This window comes from Hylobates moloch, unplaced genomic scaffold (genome assembly GCF_009828535.3).
Source record: "Hylobates moloch isolate HMO894 unplaced genomic scaffold, HMol_V3 SCAFFOLD_11, whole genome shotgun sequence".
Classification (NCBI taxonomy): Eukaryota; Metazoa; Chordata; class Mammalia; order Primates; family Hylobatidae; genus Hylobates; species Hylobates moloch.
In genome coordinates, this window is record NW_026652286.1 from 95,847,854 (window position 1) to 95,875,271 (window position 27,418).

A 27,418-nucleotide genomic window follows, 5' to 3' on the forward strand; every position below is an offset into this window, starting at 1 on the left:
TTCTGAATAATCTTAACTCAGGTAGAGGAAATAGAAGCCCACAGGACAGTGACTCATACAAGGGATTGAGATTTGAAGATACCTCTGCCATGTAGCTTAACATTCACTGCCCAGTATTTGGTTCTGATCTCTAAATTCTTACTCATCTAGCACAACTCTCCAGTAAAGCCAGCCTCTGCTCCTAGCCTCTGCTCCTAAGGCAGGATTACACACAGAATAGGTTTAAGAAAACATTAAGTCAGCTTTCTGCCTTTCTAGCCTAAGGACTAAGGTTAGTTTGATCCAGATCCAATTTCTCATGCTCCCCTTCTCAAAACTCTGAATTCTAAAACGTACCATCCACAATACTCTGAAGGACAACTTGCCACCCAGCCCTTGTTAACTCAAGCTTAAGAGAAAGGGGGGGAAGGTAGTAAGATTCACATAATCACCTAAGCCTCCTTCTCCCACACCATCTGGCCTGGGAGGCTATTTAAAGACTCAAAACAATTGTATAGTGCCAATTTTAAATAGTTTTATTTAAGACATTGCATTTTCCACTTACAATACAGTGTTTATAAAGTGCAATGTTATTTCCTTCCCGTGCATATGTTCCATATTCAAGTATTGAGAATGCCCAGTAACTTACTATAGCAGCTTAACTTTTTAAAACTGCCACAGAATTTGCTACAAATTTAGGTCCTTCAAATGTTTTAAGTGTGTGGAACAATGCTACATCTACACTTGGGTTGGCTTAATCAACCTCTTCAATGGTGGGCCCTGAGGAAGCACCACCAGAGGGAGGAGCTCCACCACCAGGGAATCCCCCAGGCATTCCTCCTGGCATGCCTCCTGCACTCTGGTACAGCTTGGTGATGATGGGGTTGCAAACTTTCTCCAGCTCTTTCTGTTGATGTTCAAATTCTTCCTTCTCGGCAGTCTGAGAAAGAGAAAAAACAATTACTAGAAGTTCTTTTAATGTTAATAACCCTTCTTTAACCCTGATGCAATCTTGATACTGAAAGTCTGGCACAAACTCTTACAAGAGGGCCACTGCCAACATTAAAATAGGGCCTTATTCTTCCTTAATATCTTGGGGTCACTCAGACATCCAAGGAAGGTAGTTGCCAACACCTTGAATTCTGGTGGAAACCGCGAATGTTTTGAACCATTCATCATTGTGACCCTATACTGAAATCCTGCCCAAGCTTGGTTTACCATCCCCTTCCCCTCCATTGAGTGGGGGGCAGGGGGGGGAATCACAAACCTGATTCTTATCAAGCCAGTTGATAATTTCATTACACTTGTCCAGAATCTTCTGTTTGTCCTCATCATTAATCTTGCCTTGAAGTTTCTCATCTTCAACAGTTGCTTTCATGTTGAAAGCATAGGACTCAAGTGAATTCTTGGATGACACCTTGTCCCTCTGCTTCTCATCTTCAGCTTTGTACTTCTCAGCTTCCTGGACCATACGTTCAATGTCTTCCTTGCTCAAACGGCCTAGTAAAGAAATTAAAAGCCTTAAATTACCCGTGTAACTCTAGTTTCTCTTAGCTAGATGCCCTTAGGCACCAGAAACTCAATTGAATACTATTATCATCCCTGTGTCAAGACCAGATGACAGTGCCATATGTGCCTACTTACCCTTGTCATTAGTGATAGTAATCTTATTCTCTTTTCCTGTACTCTTGTCCACAGCAGATACATTGAGGATACCATTGGCATCAATGTCAAAAGTGACTTCAATCTGAGGAACACCTCGGGGTGCAGGAGGTATGCCTGTGAGTTCAAACTTGCCAAGCAGGTTGTTATCCTTGGTCATGGCACGCTCGCCTTCATAAACCTTGGTAGGGAATAAAACAAATTACCGCAATGGACTTCAGGTCTCTGTGATAGTGCTGGAGTCCTGCTAAGTAAGGAAGAATGGTCGCTCAGACATCCAAGGAAGGAACTGGCCAACATAAGACTTTCTGGTGGAAACTACGAATGGTTTTGGAATCCATCATCACAGCGAGTCAGTCAAGACTTCCCTTTATCTGGTATCAGTAAGCCAAACAAGAGAAGCACAGAAACATACCTGAATAAGCACACCAGGCTGGTTGTCAGAATAGGTAGTGAAGGTCTGTGTCTGCTTGGTAGGAATGGTGGTATTACGCTTGATGAGGACCGTCATGACTCCACCAGCAGTTTCAATACCAAGGGAAAGAGGAGTGACATCCAAGAGCAGCAAATCTTGAACATTTTCAGACTTGTCTCCAGACAAGATGGCTGCCTGGACAGCTAACAAACAAAGTTAACGTTAAAAAAAAAGTTAAAACCCAGTACATAGCTCCTGTTTTAAAAACTATCACTCGCTCAGACATCCAAGGAAGGTGTTGCCATCATTAGCCAAGCTTTTGGTGGAAACTACGAATGTTTAACAATCACTCATCACAGCGAGTCACCTTGGGCCTGCCTGCCTTTAGGGTTGAGATATCATTGTTACCTGCACCATAAGCAACAGCTTCATCAGGGTTGATGCTCTTATTCAGTTCTTTTCCATTGAAGAAGTCTTGGAGAAGCTTCTGAATCTTGGGGATACGAGTAGAACCACCAACCAGGACAATATCATGAATCTGTGACTTGTCTAGTTTGGCATCTCGAAGGGCTTTCTCTACTGGGTCCAGGGTGCCACGGAACAGGTCAGCATTCAATTCTTCAAATCGGGCACGGGTAATGGAGGTATAGAAGTCGATTCCTTCATAGAGAGAATCGATCTCAATACTGGCCTGGGTGCTGGAAGAGAGGGTACGCTTAGCACGCTCACAAGCAGTACGGAGGCGTCTTACAGCTCTTTTGTTCTCACTGATGTCCTTCTTATGCTTGCGCTTAAACTCAGCAATAAAATGGTTGACCATTCGGTTGTCAAAATCTTCTCCACCCAAGTGGGTGTCTCCGGCTGTAGACTTGACCTCAAAGATTCCATCCTCAATTGTGAGGATTGACACATCGAAAGTGCCACCTCCCAGGTCAAAGATGAGCACGTTTCTTTCTGCTCCAACCTGCCATTAAAAACAATCCCATTTAAATTTCTGATGGATCAAATTAATCTTAAAATAACCTGGACTTGCATCACAAATGGTACATACATACCTTTTTGTCTAAGCCGTAAGCAATAGCAGCAGCAGTTGGCTCATTAATAATTCTAAGCACATTGAGACCAGCAATAGTTCCAGCATCTTTGGTAGCCTGACGCTGAGAGTCATTAAAGTAAGCTGGCACTGTGACCACAGCATTGGTAACAGTCTAGGAATAAGGAAAAGACCACAAATTGACAACTATTATAACTTACATATGCAAACTCCAGCAAGTGGATTAATGCTGGTGAAAGAACAGCTGGAGCACCCCCCCAAAACGTAAATTACTGTGTAATTGTCAAGATTCGCTGGTTTCTGGTGTCGACAGACTCAACTACCTAGAGAGCCTAGGGCATTTGTTGGGCACGTGGTCTTAACCCTGAGCTGAGCCCCATCTGTTCCCCTCCCTTGCCAGATGCCAGTGCCCCCCACAGGAGTCATAGGGCTTTTAACTACTCCGGAACGCACCCCATACTGAAAAACAAACCTCACCTTCCCAAGGTACGCTTCTGCAATTTCCTTCATCTTTGTCAGAACCATAGAGGATACCTCCTCTGGATAAAAGCTCTTAGTCTCTCCCTTGTATTCTACTTGGACCTTGGGCCTGCCAGCATCATTCACCACCATGAAGGGCCAATGCTTCATATCAGACTGGACAACAGCATCATCAAATCTGCGTCCAATCAGACGTTTGGCATCTGTGAAAAGTATCAAATGAAAACACTTTCAATTTCACACCTCTTCTAAAACCCAAGTCCATGATTACTCAAATACGTAAGAGTTCATAGGTAGGTGAATTCAGCTACCACATAGGTAGCAAAGGTTCAAACTTCGACCTCCTACATTATCTAGATTTCTCTACACCATGTTTTATAACAGACTTGAGAACAAGTCTCTCAGCTCAGTTTTTTTAAAAACAAAAAACTCCCCCCTCACGTTTCATAAACTTTTCTGCTTCCTAGCCCTGTTAAATTTGTTCTGTCATTTAAAATTAGTAACTCACCAAAAACTGTGTTGGTGGGGTTCATTGCAACTTGATTCTTTGCGGCATCACCGATCAATCGTTCAGTGTCCGTAAAGGCGACATAGCTTGGAGTGGTTCGGTTTCCCTGATCATTGGCAATTATCTCTACTTTTCCGTGCTGGAAAACACCCACACAAGAGTAGGTGGTACCAAGATCAATACCAACTGCAGGTCCCTTGGACATGGTTGCTGAAGAAAAGAAAAATCCGGTTTAAAAATTCAATCAATCAAAGTATTTCCCTCATCCCTTAAAAGAACACATAACCAAGAAAAAGGTATGGCCACTGCCAAGAGGTAATAGCGCCCATCACCTCCTGTCTAAGCACGCGGGAGGTCCACAACTAGTGCTGCAGTCCAGGTTGCGTGCCAACCGCAGCAGAGCACGCCCTAGATGAAGGACCCATCTACCCAAAGGGCCTGGGGCGTTGCTTAACACGTGGTCTTAACCCCAAGCTGACCACTCTCTTCCTCTCCCTCGCCAGGTGCCAGTGCCCCCCAGAGTCAACGGGCTTTTTACTCCAGAATGCACCCCGATACTGGAAGCACGCCAAGAACGGCTTTGAAAAACCACGGTGGGACTGAAGTAAGCAGGGAACCGGGGCAAAGAAAACGCTGGCTCCACTTCCCTGCGCGCCAGACAAGCCGACGCAGCAACCCTCCCCCGCCACGCGGTCACCGGGCGTCTCCCAGCCTCCCCTGGGGCCACTGCGGCCCACTCCCTAGATTTCCGTCCTACCGGCTGCAACCAAACGCCGCTGCCATCCCACCGAAAACTGAGGCCCCTTATGCCGGTGGAAGGGGCCGCACACTCGCCTCGACAAGATTCTCAAAACCCTCCAGGCCTCAGCAAGCCCAACCGGCCTGTGTGGAAGCTGCAAGCTCCCAGACCCACAACCCAACTCTTGAGCAGAGGTTTTACCTGGTGTCTAGGCCTAGCGCCAATAAAGAAGAAAGCCGCAACAATCCCGAGGGCTGCAGACGAGTTCAATGAGGCCGGTTTCCGCCCGCCACCCTGCCTCTTATACCCTATCTCAGAACCTTCCAGAAGGGGCCCGCCCCTGCTCCCTGTCATTACGGCTTCCCCGACCAATAGACGCCCGGCTGCCCTTACAAGACCCAATCACAAGCCCGGCTCCACTCCTCGGGCCCCGCCCCCTTCCGCACCCACCCCACCGCGCTCCGCCTCGCGATAACGCACTCACCGCAGCGTTCTGGAACTTTCAAGCTCGCCCCCGCTCTCTGGACGGCCCCGGGGAAAGGGAGGGTGGGGCGCAGACAGCCCGCGCGCGGGAGTCCTCAGTTACCCCGGGCGGGGGAGGGGACCGTCCGCCTCTACGCATGCGCCCCCAGCTTCCGCGGGAGGGAGGGGGCGGAAAAAGGAGGAGGAAGAGGGGCGGGCAAACTTGGAACCAACCAATGATAGCGGCGCTAGCCGGGATCTTGGCCCTCACAGAACTGGGGGAGGAATCGCGCAGGGCCTGAAGGGAGGGGTTCGGGCGCGGGAGCCGGGGCAGAGAAGACGGAAGTGGAGCGAGGACAAAATGGCTACGAAGGTTGTTGCTCCCTTCCCCCACCCACGTCCTCATTCCTCCTTTCCATCCCCCATCTCCATGTTCCAGACGGTCCTCTGAGTGCCCCGGGTTTCGCGAATCTATATTTCATAGCGTGGCTTTGGGCAAGGGCTGACCCCGAGGGGCTAGGGCGAAGGTTCCAGCTTCAGGGTGCTACTAGGGCCGCTCGCTCACGGGCACCCAGGATTGGGATTGGAGGGAGCCGCCAGGCCGCCGCGGGGTGGGGCGGGTTAGCTCGGCAGGCCCCCACAGCGCCCACATTTCCCTACGGCAACTGTTGGGAGGCAGCCCCCGACGTAGAGGTTTAGGGGGCCCGGCTTTTCAGAACCGCCTCAGGACGCGGTCGTGTCTGGACCTCTCCGCGGAAAAAAAAGGCGAACCGGCTTCTCTGAGCCCCGACCCTTAGGCCCCTTCCCACTTCCGTCTAGAACAGATTCGGCTTCTTGGCTCAGTCTTTCCCCAATTAGCCCAAGCCCTACATTTCCCCGTTGTTTATAAAATAAACAGATTTAGAAGGTGGCGAGTGTGTTCTTGGTTAGGTGAACCAGGCATTAGGAATCATAGGTTCCAGGAGCCGTGCGTCTTTGATTTAGACTTTCTGAACGTTTGTATTTTCAGTAACATGAGGTGATATCTTTCCTGGTTTGACTTTCATCAAAAATTAAACGACAGACCATGCCGACGCTTTGAAAACGTGACTGAGCTGGTGCACAAAACAATGGTGCCTAGAATTTTAAATTGTGCAATGTTGTGCATGGCCGCGGACATGTGGGGCCTTGTTTCCAAGAGCCTGTCTCAGGTACCTTGAACACTCCCTGTATCCTTTCAAGCAGGCGAGGTAGCTATTCCTATTTAGTAGATAAATAGGCACCTATGGGGGAAAAGATTTTTTAAGGCTACACCAAAAGAACTTTTAGTAGCAGGGCTGGAATTAGAAGGTCTCTAGACTGCGAAAAAGGCTGTCAGAAGAGCGAGGACATCTTGTCCTTGTCAAAGCCAGTAAAGGGTAGAGACAGACTCAAACATGAAGAATTTCCTTTTCATATTTTCCTTTTGGGGAGGAATGTTGGCTTAGAGTTCATGGAGATACATTCTTAGCCTCTCCCACGTCCCAAGAATTTAATTTTATAAAATGCTTTCACTACATACAAAATGCTTTCATTTGTCATCTAATCATCAACACAATTCTCCTAAGGTGTGTATTATTCATCCCCATATCAGGAGAAAAATGCAGCTCAGAGATAATCATTTGTGGGAAGATAAGCAGCTGGGTAAGCTAGAATCAAATCTGGCTTTTTTTAGGTTCAAGATTTGTTTTATATCCTTTGTTTGTTACTCTACAGTGTGATTTCCTTCCAGGAAATAAATTCAACTCAACTCCAGAAAGAGTTAAGATACGTACTGTGAGCCACTCTTCAGTTTCCTTTGGTATTTGGAACCCCCAGTCCCCCACTCTAACTGCTAATAATAATATCTGGAATCTTTCTTTTCACACCGCAGTGCCTAAAGTTTAACAAACACACATTTCAAACTACACCCTGTGCTGTATTTTGCATTTTTGTAATTATTTTAATCATCGAACCGGTGGAAAATAGAATTGGGGCGCACATCCACTTGTTTGGGATACCCCATCCAATAGCAGTGATAAAGGAAAGCAGAACAAATAACCTCTGTTTCTGGTTACTCTTAAAACGTGTTCTGGGACTTGGGCTATGTCTTATTAAATGGAATGATTTAGCGTTTATATATTTAAAGCTTAGAATATGATAAAGGTCCTATCTCCACCACTTTAAGCGCACAGGGTTTCAAATGACACAGTTAAGATCTAAAAGTTTGGTTGCATGGGACTGCAGTGGAGTCTAGAGCCTAGGACTTCTGACTGGATAAAAGGATAATGATTTAATATTTTTGTGTGCCTACCACATGCCAACCTTGCCTCATTTAATTCTCACCGTAAATCTAAGTGGTTGCAACTATTATGATCGTCATTTTGTAAATGAGGAAACTAAGGCACAACTCCGTCTCCCAAAGAAGATGGAGTCTCCCGGAAAAGACGGAGTCTCACTCTGTCCCCCAGGCTGGAGTGCAGTGGCACGAACTTGGCTCACTGCACCCTCCGCCTCCCAGGTTCAAGTGATTCTCCTGCCTCAGCCTCCCGAGTAGCTGAGACTACAGGTGCACGCCACCACGCCCGGCTACTTTTTGTATTTTAGTAGAGACAGGGTTTCACCATATTGGCCAGGCTGGTCTCAAACTCCTGACCTCAGGTAATCTGCCTGCCTCAGCCTCCCAAAGTGCTGGGATTACAGGCATGAGCTACCACACCTGGTCTATTTTGTTTGTTTTGTTTTTTTTTTTTTTTTTATGTGGAGTCTAACTATCATCCAGGCTGGAGTGCAGTGGTGTGATCTTGGCTCACTGCAATCTCCACCTCCTGGGTTCAAGCAATTCTCCTGCCTCAGCCTCCCAAGTAGCTGGGATTAGAGGCCCGCACCACCACCACGCCCCACTAATTTTTGCATTTTTAGTAGGGACACGGTTTCAACATATTGGTCAGGCTGGTCTCAGGCCTCAAGTGATCTGCCCGCCTCGACCTCCCAAAGTGCTGGGATTACAGGAGTGAGCCACTGTGCCGGCCTCAGTTTATGAAGAAATTATTTAATAGTTTTGTGGTTTCAGTTGCTTCTGTTGAAAAGTCTCAACCAGCCTAGGCAACATAGTGAGACCCCCATCTCTAAAAAAATGAGATGGGAGGATCGCTTGAGCTCGGGAGATGGAGGCTGCAGTGAGCCATGATTGTGCCCCTGCACTCCAGCCTGAGTGATGGAGCAAACCCCTGTCTCAAAAAACAAAAAAAATGAAAAAAATTTGAGGTTTAGAATTTAATTGGATAATTTGTATTAGGATTATGTGGTGTACTGTTACTAAATACGCATTTTTTAAAAATTAGTATTAAAGACTAGTAAACTTACAGTCCCTTGCTTCAAAAACTCAGATATTAAAAACAACCCTTCTGTGACCCAGTGACATGACTAAAAGATGCAATATACGTATGCCCTGATTGCCCAAATACTGGAGTGTATGTACTGCATTGCATCAGGGAAATTTGAAACCAGAATGATGCAAGCTGTTATTAATATTTTGATTTCTAACTGCAGCCATGTATAAATTATTGCAACTGGACAACAGCATACATAAACATAGCCCCAATATCTTTTTCCTGCATTATGCTTTGCCTTACTAAACCAGATTAGATGCTTTAGAACATTCTCATGCCTATTGTATTTCTGGTAGTACAGCCCTTGCCATTGATGTTTTTATTCAATGCTTTATGCAAGGCACCATGCGAAGCATTTGACATATATTCTCTTACATGACCCTCACAACTATTTTTGGCAGATCATATTGTCCCCATTTTCAAATAAAGAAATTGAGGTTCAAATAGGTCAAATAATTTGCTTAAGATTTCTAGCTGACCCTGAATTTTTCAAAATCAGATTTTATTCCAAAGCTTATGCTTCTAACTCAGGCTAGATTGCTTTCTACTTTCAAACTCTTAGTCAACTTGTTTAGCCCCTACACTATGGAGAGGAGTTGCTGTATAAAATGCGCTCTTGACCAGGCACTGTAATCTCAGCATTTTGGGAGGCCAAAGCTGGTGGATGGCTTGAGCCCAGGATTTCAAGGCCAGCCTGGGCAACATAAGGAGACCCTGTCTCTACAAAAAATACAAAAATTAGCTGGGCGTGTTGGTATGTGCCTGTAGTCTCAGGTAGGAGGCTGAGGTGGGAAGATGGTTTGAGCCTGGGCGGTTGAGGCTGCAGTGAGCCGTGATTGTGCCACTGAGCTCCAGCCTGGGCGACAGAGTGAGAACCTGTCTCTTAAAGAACAAAAAAAGTGCTGCTTATTATTTTAATTTTTTTTTTTTTTAATCTGAGATGGAGTCTCACTCTGTCACCCAGTCTGGAGTGCAGTGGTGCAGTCTCGGCTTACTGCAGCCTCCCCCTCCCGGGTTCAAGCGATTCTCCTGCCTCAGCCTCCTGAGTACTGGGATTACAGGTGCACACCACCACGCCTGCCTAATTTTTTTTGCATTTTTATTAGAGATGGGTTTTCACCATGTTGGTCAGTCTGGTCTCGAACTCCTGACCTTGTGATCCACCCGCCTCGGCCTCCCAAAGTGCTGGGACTCAGGCGTGAGCCACTGCGCCCCACCTATTTTAATTTAAAATTTTTTTCAATGCAGCTTAATTTTTAAGATTTATTTATTTATTTATTTATTTATTTTAGATGGAGTTTCACTTTTGTCGCCCAGGCTGGAGTGCGATGGCACGATCTCGGCTCACTGCAACCTCCGCCTCCTAGGTTCAAGCAATTCTCCTGCCTCAGCCTCCCAAGTAGCTGGGATTACAGGCATGCGCCACCACGCCCAGCTAATTTTTTCTGTTTTTAGTAGAGACGGGGTTTCTCCATGTTGGTCAGGCTGGTCTTGAACTCCTGACCTCAGGTGATCCACCCGCCTCAGCCTCCCAAAGTGCTGGGATGACAGGCATGAGCCACTGCGCCCAGCTAATTTTTAAGATTTTTTTTTGGCTGGGTGTGGTGGCTCACGCCTGTCACCCCAGCACTTTGGGAGGCCAAGGCAGGAGGATCACAAGGTCAAGAGATCCAGACTATACTGGCCAACATGCTGAAACCCTGTTTCTACTAAAAATACAAAAATTAGCTGGGCATGGTGGCATGCACCTCTAGTCCCAGCTTCTCAGGAGGCTGAGGCAGGAGAATCACTTGAACCCAGGAGGCGGAGGCTACAGTGAGCCAAGATCACAAAACTGCACTCCAGCCTGGCAACAGAGCAAGACTCCATCTCAAAAAAAAAAAAAAAAGTTTTTTTTTTTTTTCCTTTTGCAGAGATGGGGTCTTACTGTGTTGCCCAAGCTGGTCTCAAACTCCTGGACTCGAGCAATTCTCCTGCCTTGGCCTCCCAAAGTGCTAGGTTTACAGGCAAGAGCCACTGTGCCTGGCCCTAATTTTTAAATTGTTTTACTAATTGAAATCTTTAGCAGAGCTCCTTACAAGTAGCCAAACTCATTGAGTTTTCCTTTTTTATAACTTACTTTTCTATCCACAAGTGGTAACAAAAACATGTGATATAAAAGATGACAGAGGGCTGGGTATAGTGGCTCACGCCTGTAATCCCAACACTTTGGGAGGCCGGCGGATCACCTGAGGTCAGGAGTTGGAGACCAGCCTGGCTAACATGGTGAAAGCCCATCTCTAGTAAAAATATAAAAACTAGCCAGGCGTGGTGGTGTGCGCCTGTAGTCCCAGCTACTCGGGAGGCTGAGGCAGGAGAATCGGTTGAACCCAGGAGGCAGAGGTTGCAGCAGTGAGCCAAGATCACATCACTGCACTCCAGCCTGGGCAACAGAGCGAGACTGCATCTCAAAAAAAAAAAAAAAAAAAAAAAAGAAGCAAATAATTGTAAACATAATTACTAAACATGGGGTCCTTGAACTGTATAATTTTTTTTTTTTTTTTTTGAGAGAGTCTTGCTCTGTCACCCAGGCTGGAGTGGAGTCGTACGATCTCCGCTCACTGCAACCTCCACCTCCCGGGTTCAAGCGATTCACCTGCCTCAGCCTCCCGAGTAGCTGGGACCACAGGCATGTGCCACCACGCCCAGCTAATTTTTGTATTTTTAGTAGAGATGGAGTGTCACCATCATGGCCAAGCTGGTCTTGAACTCTTGACCTCAAGTGATCCACCTACCTCAGCCTCCCAAAGTGTTGGAATTACAAGTGTGAGCCATGGACTCCAGCCTACATTTTAAATAAATTGATATGGCTGTATCATATCATCTGGAAAAAACAGTTGAAGAATCAACTGTACCTATTATTTTGTAGTTTCAGTGCACCTTATCTTTTTGCCTCTCAGAAGATTGGACAGATTTAATCTTGATGTGCTCAAGATACTCTGTGCTTAACATTCAACAAAAATTACATGATCTAAGCCCATCATTACCATGTAAAGACAAATCAGGCAATTATAAAGTTGGGAATTGTATCTTGTTTTGTAGAACAAGGGAAAACTAAAGGATTTGGACTTGTGTGAGTGAGCTAAGTGTGTCCCAAGTATGGTGAAAAGCTTTAGGTCGAGGAAGAAAGCAAAGAGAAGAGAAAGCCTATAGTTGAGTGTAAAGGTTTGAGGATTTCAGGAGGGAAGATGATGATGAATCAGGATCTGTCAGTTCTGATGGAATATACTAACAGTGGCTGGGTTTAAATCCTGGCTCCAGGGCCGGGCACAGTGGCTCACACCTGTAATCCCAGCACTCGGAGACTGAGGTGGGCGGATCACGAGGTCAGGAGATGGAGACCATCCTGGCTAATGGTGAAACCCTGTCTCTACTGAAAATACAAAAAATTAGCCAGGCATGGTGGCGGGCGCTTGTAGTCCCAGCTACTCGGGAGGCTGAGGCAGGAGAATGGCGTGAACCCAGGAGGCGGAGCTTGCAGTGAGCCGAGATTGTGCCACTGCACTCCAGCCTGGGCGACAGAGCTAGACTTGGTCTCAAAATAAAAATAAAAGTAAAAATAAATCCTGGCTTTACTACTGACGTAACCTCTTTGAGCCTTACATTTCTCACTTGTAGAATGTGAATACAAATATTTCCTTATAGGGTTGATGTGAGTATGAAATTGAGACAAAATGTATAATGTACTTAGTGTGACTGGCACATGATGGCTCAGGAAGTGATGATTACTATTATTGCTGTTATTTTACAATGGCCTCTGTGAAGTTTTTTCCAGATGTATTTGAATCTCTTAGTGCATACTTTTCAGATTTATTTGAACCCTGTAGTGTGTGCTTCTCTGTTGGCACTTCACCTAGGCACAGAATACTTGCTTAGTAATTATTATTTCGTTAATTTTGATAAATCCTTAAGGACAGCAACTCTCTTCGTATCCCCTGTGCAACTTATGCCTAGCATCTTGCCTTGTGAGAGAAAAAAGTAATTGGTAAATTTGTGACTGAAATTGATAAATAATAGATCATATTCAGTCTGAGTTCTTCTGTTCTTCTGTTGGCAGCAAGCTGATAAACAAATTTCCAGTCCAGGTTATATGAGCTTCAGCTTCTCCTACAGTATCACTTTTACTTGTTTATTTTTTAATTGCTGATACAGATGCATCCATAATAAATATTTGGTTTTTGTGATGCTGAAACACAGTCCCAATTACAAGGCAACTTAGAAGTTAAAACTGAAACTGAAATACAAACAGCTTAACACCAGAAGGAAGCAAAACTATGTATGTCTTTTTGCAACAGCAGTTCTGCAATTGTTTTTAGACACTGTAACAACAAAGGTACCAACTTCCTTATTTCACAAATTTAAGTTTGGTTTATATATTTTATTGACATGGTTACTCAACGTCCACATCATTCCATCTGCATCTTCTTCCTACAAACAGTTTTTATTCTACTATTTAGTTATTTCTCCTTTTTTTGTTTCCTATTTCAGAATCAAATTTATTTTACTTGCAAAGTCAGTGGAATATGGTTTGGAACCAGTAGGGCCTCTAACTTAAGCCCAGAACCTGTCAAAGAGAAGTGCAGTATCATTGCTAAGACTTGAACAGTTTATCTCTCAGAATCTTCAATTCCTTTGAATTTCTCAGCTGTTAGTGTAATCTGTTTTATGTGTTTGTTGTAGACTTCCATTATAGATAGATTTCCAAAATAATTTGGGTAGTCAACTGGTATTTTAGCATTCTGGTAACTAACGTGTTTAAAAATCTAAGTCTCTTTTTCATGCAAAGGAGACTGATTTTTGCTTTCAAAAGCATAGGCAGGAAACCTTAGGTTCAAAGGTAGTGAATAATGATGAGCAAATTGCTAGTGATGATACAGCTGCAGCTTCCATGGTGTATTTGTTTGGCTCAGGTACTCTAGAAATGAGAATTCTTAGAATTACATAGCAGAAGTGATATGTTGCCTGGATACCACACTACCAGAGGAATAAAAATGTAGTCAGATTAAGGGGTTTTATATTTTACAATGAGACAGTGTTAGTGTAAGAAGCATTCCAAATACACCAGTTCTCTTAAACCCATAGCAGACATTTATATGTTAATTCCTCAATCTCTCATTTCCCACCTTTTTTTAGAGGAAGACAATACTCAGGCTAAAACTTTCACCCAAGGATAAAGTCCTGGGGACTTTACAAGAATTTTGTTTTTTGTACTATGTGACGACACGATTGTGAGAATTAAATATAGGAGTGAAAAACCAGAGAAATGGGGCAAAATCCCAGATTAGTCTTTCCTCTTTAAGCATCGGCTTCCCATTTTAGAAACATGCTTTCATCACCACATTCAGCATTAATTTTTTTCTTTCCTCTAACCTGCTCTTCTTTTAAAAAGTATTCTGGGCCGGGCGCAGTGGCTCACACCTGTAATCCTAGCACTTTGTGGGGCCGAGGTGGGTGGATCACCTGAGGTCAGGAGTTTGAGACCAGCCTGGTCAACATGGCGAAACCCCATCTCTACTAAAAATACAAAAATTAGCTGTACGTGGTGGCGCACACCTATAATCCCAGCTACTTGGGGGGCTGAGGAAGGAGAATCGCTTGAACCCAGGAGGTGGAGGTCGCAGTGAGCCGAGATGCGCCACTACACTCCAGCCTGCGTGATGAGAGCAAGACTGCAGCTCAAAAAAAAAAGTATTATGGGCCAGGTGCAGTGGCTCACACCTGTATTCCCAGCACCTTGGGAGGCCAAGGGTGGGCAGGTCACTTGAGGTCAGGAGCTTGAGACAAGCCTGGCCAACATGGAGAAACCCTGTCTCTATCAGAACTCCAGAAATTAGCTGGGTGTGATGGCGGGCACCTGTAATCCCAGCTACTTAGGAGGACAAGGCAGGAGAATCGCTTGAACCCGAGAAGCGGAGGCTGCAGTGAGCTGAGATGGTGCCACTGCACTCCAGCCTGGGCAACAGAGTGAGACTTCACCTCAAAAAAAAAAAAAAGTTTTCTACTTTCCCAGAGATGATCAGTTGACATTTGTGTTAGGGTCCTTGAACGGCTGATTCAGCATTTGTGGTATAGGTATTAAGAGTAGTCAAAACTATTAAAAAGACAAGTTATTGTATTGGAGGCTGCTGTTTTCTTTATTTCTCAAACATCTTTCCTCTCCCATTCATCAGCTCTTCAGCAGCTATCCTGGTGAGTTATTTTTGCTAAATCTTTCCAAGATACAACTAAAATGTTAGCAGGCACTAGCTCAGCCCTCTCCTGCCACCCACTAATTATTCTCATCTCTTCCCTAAATATTAGTACCCTTTTCTTCCAGCCCAGAGCTAGACTTCTGGAGGCTGAGCCTGGGAAAATACTGAATTTCTCTCATTTTTCACTTTTAGGAGGGAATGATTATGGCATATACTTGCAGTGCCATTAGAAGTATTGGCAATCCCTGATCTTTTTGATAATTTAAGGCTTAGAATCATCAAAAGTTCCAGGTTCACATCCTTCTCAAATGGAAGAAATGGAGGAAGTTCCAAGTGTGGTACAATACTGAACTTCCTTTTATCCTTCCTTGACTTTTTTTTTTTTTTTTTTTGAGATGGAGTCTCGCTCTGTCACCCAGGCTGGAGTGCAATGGCACAATCTTGGCTCACTGCAACCTCCACCTGCTGGATTTTCCTACAGGTGCCTGGCACCATGCCCGGCTACCTTCCTTGACATATTAAGAGAAAACTGATCTAATCTCCCTTTCTAGTCCACCCAGTCTTGCAATTCTGGTTTCACATGTTCTCAGAAAGAAAAGACTATAGTGGTATGTTGGGTAATCTCTCAGCGTTCCTAGATCCCTTTTTCTCTAGAAGAATTCTTTCTAAGGACGTTGATAAATGACACGTTGTATTTTCTCCTTCCAGAAATATCTAGCAGGAAAGTCCTTAGAGGCATCTGATTTGAGGGGAAATCCACAATTGCTCCATTATATATTTCTAATGTTTGTCACCAATCCTCATAACATCATGAAGATGGAAAGCTGTTCACAATTCTTTGTCACAAATTTTCATCTCCTTTCATAGTTATTTTGGGCTCAATACAAGTAGTGAGATTAGTATAGAGTGGGAGAAACTCATTTACTCTTCTCCATCTCCCACTATTTCAACTCCTCTTGAAATTAATATCCAAACCTTATGACAAACGAAGTTAAGTCAGAATAAAAGACACATGTTTCCTTTTTTGGAGTTTCTTAGAAGTGGTTAGCTCAGTACATGGTGCAGACAGGTGTAATAAGGCTGTGGGTTCTGCTTGACTGTCTGAATAATTGCAATAATCCAATAAGTTTGCAGAAATGCATAGAAAATTTACAAACAGCATCCCATTTCCTCTTGAAAATTGTGAATCAAAGCACTGATACAAAATATCCCACATGAAAAGTTTTAGGTATATTCACCTCACCTTTCCCCAACCTTCTCACCACAGGTCCTGGTCAACAAATAGATTTGGACTCCTGCTTTCCCTTACTCTGGTCTAAAGGCACAATAAGATGCCTTTTTGGAGATGAATCAGCTTACATCCTTTTGTTTGTTTGGTATCGTAGAGGGAAAGTGCTCATCTGAATCTCTTCCGTGCAATGCTCACTGCTACTTAAATGACCTCTCATCTGGTTCAAGGGGGTTGTGTGGCTGGTGACTTGAGCTCCAATGACTAGGAGAGTCCAAAGGCCCTGACTCCTAGGAAAGCGTGGGAGTCAAGTCCATTGTAATTCAGACCGTTTGGAAGGCTCTGCTCTGGCTGGGGATCATGCTGGGTGTGGTTTCTGCTTTGGTCAGAGTAGCATGGTGGACTTTCTTTGGTTCAGAACCTCTCACCTCTGGCCCCACTAGGCTGTATGCCTGGGTGGCCAGCCCTGGCTGGGGTGCTGCGTCAGTTGACAGTGTCCGCTGGCTGCGTGAGGCACTATTTGCTGTGGAGCGAGTGGAGGAAGAACCAGAGCGTGAGCTCCGAGAGCCTGAGGAAGAGGAGCTGGGTTTCACAAGACGGGCTTTCGGAGCTTCAGCATCTTCTCTGAAGAGAAAAAACAGCAAAGATAAACTTTAACACTGGCAGATGTGTGATTGCTTCCACTATGATTGCTTCCTTCTGAGGTTTCCCAAGCTGTAAACCTCAGATAATACCATTGGAAGGCAACCATTTAGGGACAGAGGTACTTCCTTGTATCTTAAGACTTAATGCTTGGCTCACGCAAATGTATATTTTGTTAGCCCACAGGTCAACTCTATTATACTGGGAGGATAGGATCTTACCATTGAGATGGTCTAGACAGCACTCCTCCTGATTTAGGGTTTGTCTGCATAAACCCTTTCATGACCATGCCCATTCTTCGTTGTATGCCCATTATGAGTAGAAGTGAATCAGAAGTAATACTTTTTTTTTTGAGACATGCTCTTTCTCTGTCACCCAGGCTGGAGTACAGAGGTGCAATCATGGCTCACTGTAGTCTCAAACTCCTGGGCTAAAGTCATCCTCCTGTCTCAGCCTCCTGAGTAGCTGGGACTACAGGCATGGGCCACCATGCCTGGTTATTTATTTATTTATTTTTCTTAAGTAAAGATGGAGTCTAACTATGTTGACCAGGCTGGTTTCAAACTCCTGGCCTCAAGTAATCCTTCCGCCTCGGCCTCCCAAAGTGCTGGGATTACAGGCATGAGCTACCACGCCCAGCCTAATTTAACTTTTATTTTTTATTTATTTATTTATTTTTTGAGACGGAGTCTCGCTCTGTCGCCCAGGCTGGAGTGCAGTGGCGCAATCTCGGCTCACTGCAAGCTCCGCCTCCCGGGTTCACGTCATTCTCCTGCCTCAGCCTCTCCGAGTAGCTGGGACTACAGGCGCCCGCCACCACGCCCGGTTAATTTTTTTGTATTTTTAGTAGAGACGGGGTTTCACCGTGGTCTCGATCTCCTGACCTCGTGATCCGCCCGCCTCAGCCTCCCAAAGTGCTGGGATTACAAGCGTGAGCCACTGCGCCCGGCCTAATTTAACTTTTAAGTGTTTGTTGAGGATAAGATACTTTCACAATAAAGTCCAGGTAAACCATACCCTCTGTCCCTAGGCTGGAACTTCCTACCTACCAGGATAATCCTTTTAACAGATATATGGTTAAGAGAAAACTGGGAACATTTATGTTGGCTGGTCACTAAAGTGCTGGCCCTAAAACAGAAGCCCCGTAAAAGTGGGGATTTGGGGGGTTTACCGAATTTCATTAGGTCGCTCTTCTTCCTCGTATCTTTCTTTGTCTTTCCTTCGGATTAGCAGCCACACCAAGAGGAAAATCAGCAGGGCTCCAGCCACTATGCCTGTCACTGCTCCTGCAACCATGCCGATGCTTTGTACATCTATTTTCTCAGAAGCAAAAGCACAGGTAAAACCAAACATAAGCTAGGAAATACGTTATTAACTCAAAAAACAAGCTGTGGACAGAATGAGCATTTCCAGGTTTGTTTTTTTTTTTGAGACGGAGTTTCACTCTTGTTGCCTAGGCTGGGGTGCAATGGCGCGATCTCGGCTCATCACAACCTCCACCTCCTGGGTTCAAGTGATTCTCCTGCCTCAACCTCTTGAGTAGCTGGGATCAGAGGCGTGCGCCACCACACCCGGCTAATTTTGTATTTTTAGTAGAAATGGGATTTCTCTATGTTGGTCAGGCTGGTTGCAAACGCCCGACCTCAGGTGATCCACCCGACTCAGCCTCCCAAAGTCCTGGGATTGCAGGCGTGAGCCACTGCACCGACCTCCAGGTCTTTATATCTATCTTCCTGAGTAGTACTGCATTACCCTCTCTTATTGTATGACCAACCCTCTTGATATATTTGCAGTTGTAGTTACTGAATCACAGACTTCACCAGCCAGTGGCCAGGGTTATTTTTGGTTTTTTGTTTTTTTGTTTTTTTGTTTTTTTTTGAGATGGAGTCTTGCTCTGTCCCCCAGACTGGAGTGCAGTGACGCGATCTCGGCTCACTGCAAGCTCCGCCTCCAGGGTTCATGCCATTCTCCTGCCTCAGCCTCCCTAGTAGCTGGGACTACAGGCGCCCGCCACCAGGCCTGGCTAATTTTTTTTTTTTGTATTTTTAGTAGAGACGGGGTTTCACCGTGCACTCCAGCCTGGGTGACAGAGTGAGACTCTGTCTCAAAAAGAAAACAGGGTGGGGGTTAGGAAAATGTTAAAAGTGGTCCAAAGAGCATTTGAGAAATTAGAGACAATTTAACAAAGATGTTATGGAGACAATTTAACAAAGATTAATATCCATGCCCTGCCTCCTTTTATCTTTCAACTTGGTTTATCCTGCCTTTTTTCAAGACTCAATCTCTAGATGATAAGCCTGGCATACTATTTATTGCACCAAATAAATTTTAACACTGCAAACATGGCTTGCGGATATAGGATTTGGTTCAAAAGTCTGAAGTTACTAAATTGATTAAGGAGAAATAATAACAATAGTTAATGTTATTGAACACCCACTGTATGTCAAGCCCTGTTCCTAGGCAGTTGTAAGTAAATGTGTTCATTTACTAACTTTTCAGAAAAACTCTAGGAGGCCAGGTACCGTTGCGCACGTCTGTAATCCCAGAACTCTGGGAGGTGAGGAAGGGTGGATCGCCTAAGTCCAGGAGTTCGAGACCAGCCTGGCCAATGTGGCAAAACCCTGTCTCTACAAAAATACAAAAATTAGCCAGGTGTGGTGGCATGTGCTTGTAATTCCAGCTACTCAGGAGGCTGAGGCAGGAGAGTCGCTTGAACCCGGGAGGCAGAGCCTGCAGTGAGCCAAGATTGCACCACTGCACTCCAGCCTGGGCGACAGAGCAAGACCAGAAAAAAAAAAAAAAAAAGGAAAAAAAGAAAAACTCTATGAGATAGTTAACTGTTATTCTCCTTTATAGATTGGGAAATATGCCTAAGGTACTACAGAGTTAGTGGTAGCTGTGACTGAAATCCAGGCAGTTATCTGACTCCACAGCTGATGCTCTTAGTCGCCTACTACTGTCTCTCATCTGTACTTGAAGTAAATTGAATTCTTGATTATAACACGTGTACACATGTGTGTGTGCACGAGCACATGCACATACGCACTCACAAACACTCCGTGGAGGGGAGAAATCTCATCTACTTGCCTAGAATGGTAGGTGGCATGTAACTAGCTGCATGGTTTTGTTTGTTTTTGTTTTTAGGCATGGTGTTTATTTAGTACTCTCCTGCATATAGTGAATTTCTTTAGGGGGCTGGCTAATTCACATGTTTGTAAATACAGAGTCAACCGGTGTTTTTTTGTTTTTTTTTTGGTTGGAGTCTCACCCTGTTGTCCAGGCTGGAGTGCAATGGCACCATCTTGGCTCACTGCAACCTCCGCGTCTCAGGCTAAAGTGATTCTCCTGCCTCAGCCTCCTGAGTAGCTGGGATTACAGGCACGCATCAGCACACTTGGCTAATTTTTTGTATCTTTTAGTAGAGATGGGGTTTCACCATGTTGGCCAGGCTGGTCTTGAACTCCTGACCTCGTGATCTGCCTGCCTCGGCCTCCCAAAGTGCTGGGATTACAGGTGTGAGCCGCCACGCAGGGCTGATTTGTTGTTGTTGTTGTTGTTGTTGTTTTTGAGAGGGAGTCTCAGTCCGTCACCCAGACTGGAGTGCAGTGGCGTGATCTTGTCTCACTGCAACCTCCGCCTCCCAGGTTCAGGAGATTTTCCTGCCTCAGCCTCCTGAGTAGCTGAGATTACAGGCGCCTACCACCACACCCAGCTAATTTTTGTATTTTAGTAGAAACGGGGTTTCACCGTGTTAGCCAGGCTGGTCTCGAACTCCTGACCTCAACCGATCTGCCCACCTGGGCCTCCCAAAGTGCTGGGATTATAGGTGTGAGCCACTGTGCCTGGCCAGTCAATTGTTGAGTGGTCTTTGCAACTACTGAATTTATTTTGGTGATAGCCATATCCTTCTGGAGATAAAGATTTTGACCTTAACCTTACTCATGATTAGAATGTCTTAACATTGATCTACAATGCAAAAACAAACAAAACAATCAAACTAAAACCTCTTTCGATGCTTACACTGTACAGTTACTCGCACCACACAGCTTTCCTTCCCCGCTTCGTTGCCTGCTGTGCACTGGTAGAGTCCAGAGTAGGACATGGTAAGATTCTGCAGCAGAACTCGCCCAGGGTGGTTGTAGTCTGCGCAAGCAGAAAGAATGACTGTAAATCCCTTTAGTGATGGTATCTATATTTATTGTTTACTTTATTGTATCACTGACCTGAGATTCTGTAATGCTATTTGATAAGAATGAAATGATAGAAAAGATATCCTTTGGGAACATGAGAAGAAAGGTAAACATTTTTTTTAAGTTGTAGCACATCCTCAAAAGATACAAAAGATTGTGAACATTTAAGGGATACTAAACATAATATTTAGATACAGTGGATTTATGTAGTACATTTATTCCAATCTCTTTTACTACTTTTACATGTCATTTGAGGAAAGGAAAGACAGATTTTCTGTTCTAGTTAATAGATTTTAAAAATGGAAGTTCAGGAGGTTCAGCAGGGTATTTCAGGTCACATAGTGAGTTGCTGACAAAGCTGATTTAGAGCTCGCGGATAGAGGACTATTTTGTTGGCTCAATAGATTGGTAGGAAGATGACTTACCAATCCTAGATTTGGGAGGCAGACGTTCATCCTCTCCCTCTTTCTCTCGGATTCGCTGCCAGTAATACACAATGGGCTCTGTGCCAGAGGATGATTCACACTGCAAAGTCAGGTCACTTCCTTCTGTCAGCTCTCCTTCCAACTCACACTTGGGCTTGGATGGTCTCACTGGCAACAGCAACAACAAGCAAAAGTGTAGTGATTCAAAGATCCCCAAACACCAGATTCAATGGAAAAATTATGGCCTATTGAGTTGCTTCTCCAGCCATCCATTCTGGTCAACTTTTGAGTGGGGATTCAACTAGCCTTGCTTTACACTACCCCCAGAAAAACATCCACCTCCATCCCCTAAGCACACATATCCCCAACTCCAGTGGTGCTGTTTTAATTTTTGGGGCAGAGGCTGCCTCATTACTTCTCAAAGAAGACATTATTATTGGACATTTTAGGAAAGTTGAGCATGGTTTTACTGATACAGAAGTGTATTAATTTGGAAGCAATTAAGTAGAACTTAGTAGCTCTTGCTGTCAAAAAACAAGTGAATTTGAATCATATCTGAGAGACTTAAATATGAAGATGCCACTTAAATATTAGAGAATATGTTTTGTAATGGACAACTGTGGAAAATTGCTCTTATATTTTCATTTTTTATTGTGGCTATAATACAGAAGATACACATTTCTTTCCAGGGAACTGGACGAGGTGATCTCTGAATGTATAATACAAAGTACTGAACATGATGTTTTGTACCACTGTGATGCATATGGCCATCCCTCTTAGATACCTTAGAAATAAGCTGTAGACATTCACTTTGGCATCCTATCTTACCTAAGACTTTCAAGATGACATGGCTCCACACGTAGCGCCCTGAATTCTTAACCTTACAGGTGTACCGGCCCTCATCACTGGGCTTTAGAGGTTCAATCTGCAAGGAGGCGTCTCCTGCCAGGAAATTGGAAGCAAAGGCCACTCGGCCCTTCTGTTCCTCAGTCAAGTTATTGTAGACATGATGACTGGAGTAAGTGATCACCTGTGGGATGGACCAAGGCAGAGTCAAGTAGTGTAACTCTCAGCCTGCCTTTCCTGATGGTATGAAGACGAGGAAAGGGAGTACTCCCAGTGGCACAAAGTAGTCAAGCCTGGGGCTAAGAGTCCAAGAGACCTCTGTTCTAAATAAAAGTTAAAAGTACAGTACACTTGCGCCTAGGCCTTGCCTCTCCTTCCAAAAATAATAACACTTCATATTTGTGTAGCATTTTTAGTTATAAAGTATTATTAAATGCTCAGAACCACCCCATCTTACAGGTAAGGAATTTGAAGTTTGAGTTACATACTGAAGTTCACACAGCTAAGTCAAGGAAAGGAGGAAAATGTACAAGTGTAGAGTTATGCATATATTAAGCATAGACTTGAAATAGAAACCTCGGGACCCCTTGGGAAGCCAAAGGGAAGGTCGAGCTTGGAACTATGTCTGGCAAACCTGCCTAACATTCTTTTTTTTTTTTTTTTTTTTTTTAAGTATTTGAGAGACTTCTATGAGACAGGACTGTTTACTTGATTTTATTTATTTATTTATTTATTTTTGAGACAGTCTCGCTCTGTCGCCCAGGCTGGAGTGCAGTGGTGCAATCTTGGCTCACTGTAACCTCCACTTCCCGGGTTCAAGTAGTTCTCCTGCCTCAGCCTCCTGAATAGCTGGGATTACAGGTGTACACCACCATGCCCGGCTAACTTTTGTATTATTGGTAGAGACGGTTTCGCCATGTTGGCCAGGCTGGTCTTGAACTCCTGACCTCAGGTGATCCACCCTCCTTGGCCTCCCAAAGTGCTGAGATTACAGGCATGAGCCACCACGCCTGGCCTGCCTTCCATTCTATTCCTGAGTAAGAAATAAGATAGCTACAAAGATGAAAAAAAAAAAGCTTACAGTACTCCTGCACAATTTGCCCACAAGGAGACTGCTTGTGGAGAAAGGACAGACAGAACTCACAATTATCCCTTTGCACACATGAGATAAATGCATATCTGATTGCTTCCTTTGCCCTATTTCACTAAGCCGGACTAATTTTGTTTGTTTGTTTGTTTGTTTTTTTGAGACGGAGTCTCACTCTTGTCGCCCAGTCTGGAGTACAATGGTGCGATCCTGGCTCACTGCAACCTCTGCCTCCTGGGTTCAAGCAATTCTTCTGCCTCAGTCTCCTGAGTAGCTGGGATTACAGATGCATGCCACCACGCCTTACTCATTTTTGTATTTTTAGTAGAGCTGGGCTTTCACGCATGTTGGCCAGGCTGGTCTTGAACTCCCGACCTCAGATGATCTGCCTGCCTCAGCCTCCCAAAGTGCTGAGATTACAGGCGTGAGCCACTGCGCCTGGCCCTAATTTTTTATTTTAGTAGAGATGGGGTTTCACCATTCTGGCCAGGCTGGTCTCAAAGTCCTGACCTCAGGTGATCCACCCTCCTCGGCTTCCCAAAGTGCTGGGATTACAGGTGTGAGCCACCGCGCCTGGCAAATCTCTTCTTTGGTTCAAGTGATTTATAATCTAGTGAGATTAACAAGGAAAGACATAGAAACAGAAAAAAATAAACGATTTATTTGAAATAGTATCAAGGAGAGTGTCCCAGAAAAGTTAGTGGCATTTGAGCTAGGCTTTGAGAGGCAAGGAGAAAAGGCCTGGAGGGAGCATTCCAGATACACAAAAGGGCACTAAAAAGGGCATGCAAGCATATGGGCATCTCCCAGGCACATTTCAGCTGCAGCTGTTTCAAATTGTTTCGCTCAAGCCCTCAACCCTGCCCTCGATCACGTGATGCTCCGCAGCTCCTCAGATCCTTTACTGAGAAGGTTCTCTCAGTCAGATAAAACCTATGAACTCTGACCCAGAAAAAACTATTATTTTGCAGATAATTCCATGGGGTTCCTAGCACTCAAGGGAAAGCCCTCTGCGTTAGGCACAGACGGGGAAGAGCTAGGATCACAGCCCTTCTCCTGGATGTAGTACTTGTTTGTTCTAAATGTTTGTGGGGGCCAGATGCATGGTGGCTCACGCCTGTAATCCAAGCACTTTGGCAGACCAAGGCTGGTGGTTTGCTTGAGCCCAAGAGGTTCAGGCTATAGTGAGCCAAGACTGCACCACTGCACTCCAGTCTGGGTGATAGAGTGAGACCCTGTCTCAACAAATAAAATTTTAAAAAAGAAAAAAAAACGTAACTGGGTGCGGTGGCTCACACCTGTAATCCCAACATTTTGGGACACCAAGGCGGGCAGATCACTTGAGGTCAGGAGTTCGAGACCAGCCTGGCCAACATGGTGAAACCCCGTCTCTACTAAAAAATACAAAAATTAGGTGGCCTGGCACGGTGGCTCACGCCTGTAATCCCAGTCCTTTGGGAGGCTGAGATGGGCAGATCACCTGAGGTCGGGAGTTCGAGACCAGCCTGACCAACACGATGAAACCCTATCTCTACTAAAAATACAAAATTAGCCAGGCATGGTGGCGCATGCCTATAATCCCAGCTACTCGGGAGGCTGAGAAGCAGGAGAATTGCTTGAACCCGGGAGGCAGAGGTTGCGGTGAGCCGAGATCGTGGCATTGCACAGCAGCCTGGGCAACAAGAGCGAAACTCCATCTCAACAAAAAAAAAAAAGAAAAAAAGAAAAAAATTAGGTGTAGTGGTATGTGCCTGTAATCCCAGCTACTCAGGAGGCTGAGACAGCAGAATCACTTGAACCTTGGAGGCAGAGATTGCAGTGAGTGGAGATTATGCCACTGCACTCCAGCCTGGGCAACATAAGACTGTCTCAAAAAAATAAAATGAAATAAATAAATATTTGTGGCTGGGTGCGGTGGCTCATGCCTGTAATCCCAGTACTTTGGGAGGCCGAGGCGGCTGGATCACGAGGTCAAGAGATCGAGACCATCCTGGCCAACATGGTGAAACCCTGTCTCTACTAAAAATACAAAAATTAGCTGGGTGTGGTGGCACATGCCTGTAGTCCCAGCTACTAAAGAGGCTGAGGCAGAAGAATCGCGGGAACCCAGGAGGCAGAGGTTCCCGTGAGCCGAGATCACGCCACTGCACTCCAGCCTAGGGACAGAGTGAGACTCTGTCTCAAAACAAGACAAAACAAAACAAAAAAATGTTTATAGGGTGTTGTTGGCCCCACATTCTGTTGTACTCCATAAGAAGGGTAGGTTTTGTTTCTTTTTTTTTTTTTTTCTTTGAGATGGAGTTTCACTCTTTTTGCCCAGGCTGGGGTGCAATGGCGTGATCTTGGCTCACCACAACCTCCACCTCCCGGGTTCAAGTGATTCTCCTGCCTCAGCCTCTCGAGCAGCTGGGATTACAGGCATGTGCCACCACGCCTGGCTAATTTTGTATTTTTAGTAGAGATGGGGTTTCTCCATGTTGGTCAGGCTGGTCTCGAACTCCTGACTTCAGGTAATCTGCCCGCCTGGGCCTCCCAAAGTTCTGGGATTACAGGTGTGAGCCACCATGCCCAGCTGGAAGGGTAGGTTTCTTGGCAGGTGGTAGAGCTGCCTTAGTAATGCAAAATTGCTGGGATAGTTGGAAAAGAAGGAAATGCGTTCACAACAGGAAAAAACTGGAAGCTCTAGAGTTTGTCTCCATTCAAAGACTGAAAGTAAGGGGGCCTTACACCTGGAGATAAGGCAGGTAAGCTTGGAACACTTAATAGGTGCTCTATTAATGTTTCTCTTTCTTTCTGATTTGTCCATATTTCCCCCAGATGCATAATCACCTACAATGAAGTCAGTTTGTACTTTCTAGGAGAATGAAGAGAGGCAAAACCTAGAAGACAGTGAAGCACTGGGTAATTTTTAGGAACTTTGGGGTTTTGTGGGCTTTGAGAGGTGGGTGACCTTTTTGACCTGAGGGCTTTGGAATTTCTTTCTTGTTTATTTTATTTATTTATTTTTGAGATGGAGTTTCACTCTTGTCGCCCAGGCTGGAGTGCAGTGGCGTAATCTCCACTCATTGCAACCTCCACCTCCTGGGTTCAAGCGATTCTCCTGTCTCAGCGTCCCAAGTAGCTGGGATTACAGGCATGCACCACCACACCAGCTAATTTTGTATTTTTAGTAGAGACGGGGTCTTACCATGTTGATCAGGCTAGTCTCGAACTCCTGACCTCAGGTGATCCACCCGCCTCAGCTTCCCAAAGTGCTGGGATTCCAGGCGTGAGCCATCGCGCCCAGCTGCTTGTTTATTTTAGTATTTGGGTTAGCATCCAGAGATGCCTTTGTCTTGAAATGTATATTTGAGTTTGAAGAATCTTAGTAGCTGTGGTCCAAAGTAGAATCAGGCTGCTTTGGACTGCTAGAAGAACAGTACAGCAAGCACTTTCAAACTATTTTCAACAGACTCACATTAAGAAATACATTTTTCTGGCCCGGGGCTCATGCCTGTAATCCCAGCACTTTGGGAGGCCAAGGCAGGCAGATCACTTGAGGCCAGGAGTTCCAGACCAGCCTGGCCAACATGGTGAAACCCTGTCTCTACTAAAATTACAAAAATTAGCCAGGCATGGTGGCGCACGCCTGTAGTCCAGCTACTCAGGTGGCTGAGGCAGGAGAATTGCTTGAGCCCAGGAGACAAAGTTTGCAGTGAGCCAAGATCATGCCACTGCACTTCAGTCAGAAAAAAAGGAACACATTTTTCATCATGACCCAGCGTACACATATATATAACTGAAACATAAGTTTCATGAGTATATGTGCAGTATGCTCTGATATTGTCTAGTCGATGTTAAAAGAAAACCAAATGACCGGGCACAGTGGCTCACGCCTGTAATCCCAGCACTTTGGGAGGCTGAGGCAGGCGGATCACAAGGTCAGGAGATCAAGACCATCCTGGCTAACACGGTGAAACCCCGTCTCTACTAAAAATACAAAAAATTAGCCAAAAAATTAGCCGGGCATGGTGGCGGGCACCTGTAGTCCCAGCTACTCGGGAGGCTGAGGCAGGAGAATGGTGTGAACCCAGGAGGCAGAG

The 27,418-nt window shown here is 45.1% G+C and overlaps 2 protein-coding genes, 1 long non-coding RNA gene and 2 other non-coding genes across 6 annotated transcripts in view; 1 reads left to right on the forward strand and 4 right to left on the reverse strand.

Annotated features, from left to right (window-relative positions):
- Nucleotides 1-497: 497 nt before the first annotated feature.
- On the reverse strand, nucleotides 498-5,140 carry HSPA8 (heat shock protein family A (Hsp70) member 8). Its single transcript, XM_032167746.2, has 9 exons — nucleotides 5,039-5,140; nucleotides 4,099-4,308; nucleotides 3,588-3,793; nucleotides 3,112-3,264; nucleotides 2,465-3,020; nucleotides 2,057-2,259; nucleotides 1,624-1,822; nucleotides 1,247-1,479; nucleotides 498-919 (listed from the first exon to the last, which is right to left on the reverse strand). The coding sequence occupies exons 2-9, from the start codon at nucleotides 4,301-4,303 to the stop codon at nucleotides 734-736; spliced, it is 1,941 nt and encodes a 646-aa protein (XP_032023637.1). The 5' UTR covers nucleotides 4,304-4,308; nucleotides 5,039-5,140; the 3' UTR covers nucleotides 498-733.
- LOC116477618 (small nucleolar RNA SNORD14) lies at nucleotides 1,907-1,993 on the reverse strand. Its single transcript, XR_004250562.1, has one exon. It is a non-coding gene; the product is annotated as a small nucleolar RNA SNORD14 (small nucleolar RNA).
- Nucleotides 2,331-2,418, reverse strand: LOC116477616 (small nucleolar RNA SNORD14). Its single transcript, XR_004250560.1, has one exon. It is a non-coding gene; the product is annotated as a small nucleolar RNA SNORD14 (small nucleolar RNA).
- Nucleotides 5,141-5,625: 485 nt separating the features above from the next.
- Nucleotides 5,626-27,239, forward strand: LOC131384553 (uncharacterized). The gene is made up of 3 exons (XR_009215523.1): nucleotides 5,626-6,489; nucleotides 18,019-18,127; nucleotides 26,154-27,239. It is a non-coding gene; the product is annotated as an uncharacterized LOC131384553 (long non-coding RNA).
- CLMP (CXADR like membrane protein) overlaps nucleotides 12,843-27,418 on the reverse strand; it is a 115,400-nt gene continuing 100,824 nt past the window's right edge. Inside the window, exons 4-8 of one of the 2 annotated variants that reach the window (XM_032167748.2) lie at nucleotides 22,232-22,433; nucleotides 21,404-21,571; nucleotides 20,809-20,931; nucleotides 17,960-18,101; nucleotides 12,843-16,770 (exon numbers count right to left, since the gene is read on the reverse strand). In XM_032167748.2, the coding sequence (XP_032023639.1) occupies nucleotides 16,470-16,770; nucleotides 17,960-18,101; nucleotides 20,809-20,931; nucleotides 21,404-21,571; nucleotides 22,232-22,433 (936 nt within the window). In that variant the 3' untranslated portion in view covers nucleotides 12,843-16,469. The remainder of the gene's footprint in view (nucleotides 16,771-17,959; nucleotides 18,102-20,808; nucleotides 20,932-21,403; nucleotides 21,572-22,231; nucleotides 22,434-27,418) is intronic. The other variant, XM_032167747.2, reaches the window with a different exon arrangement.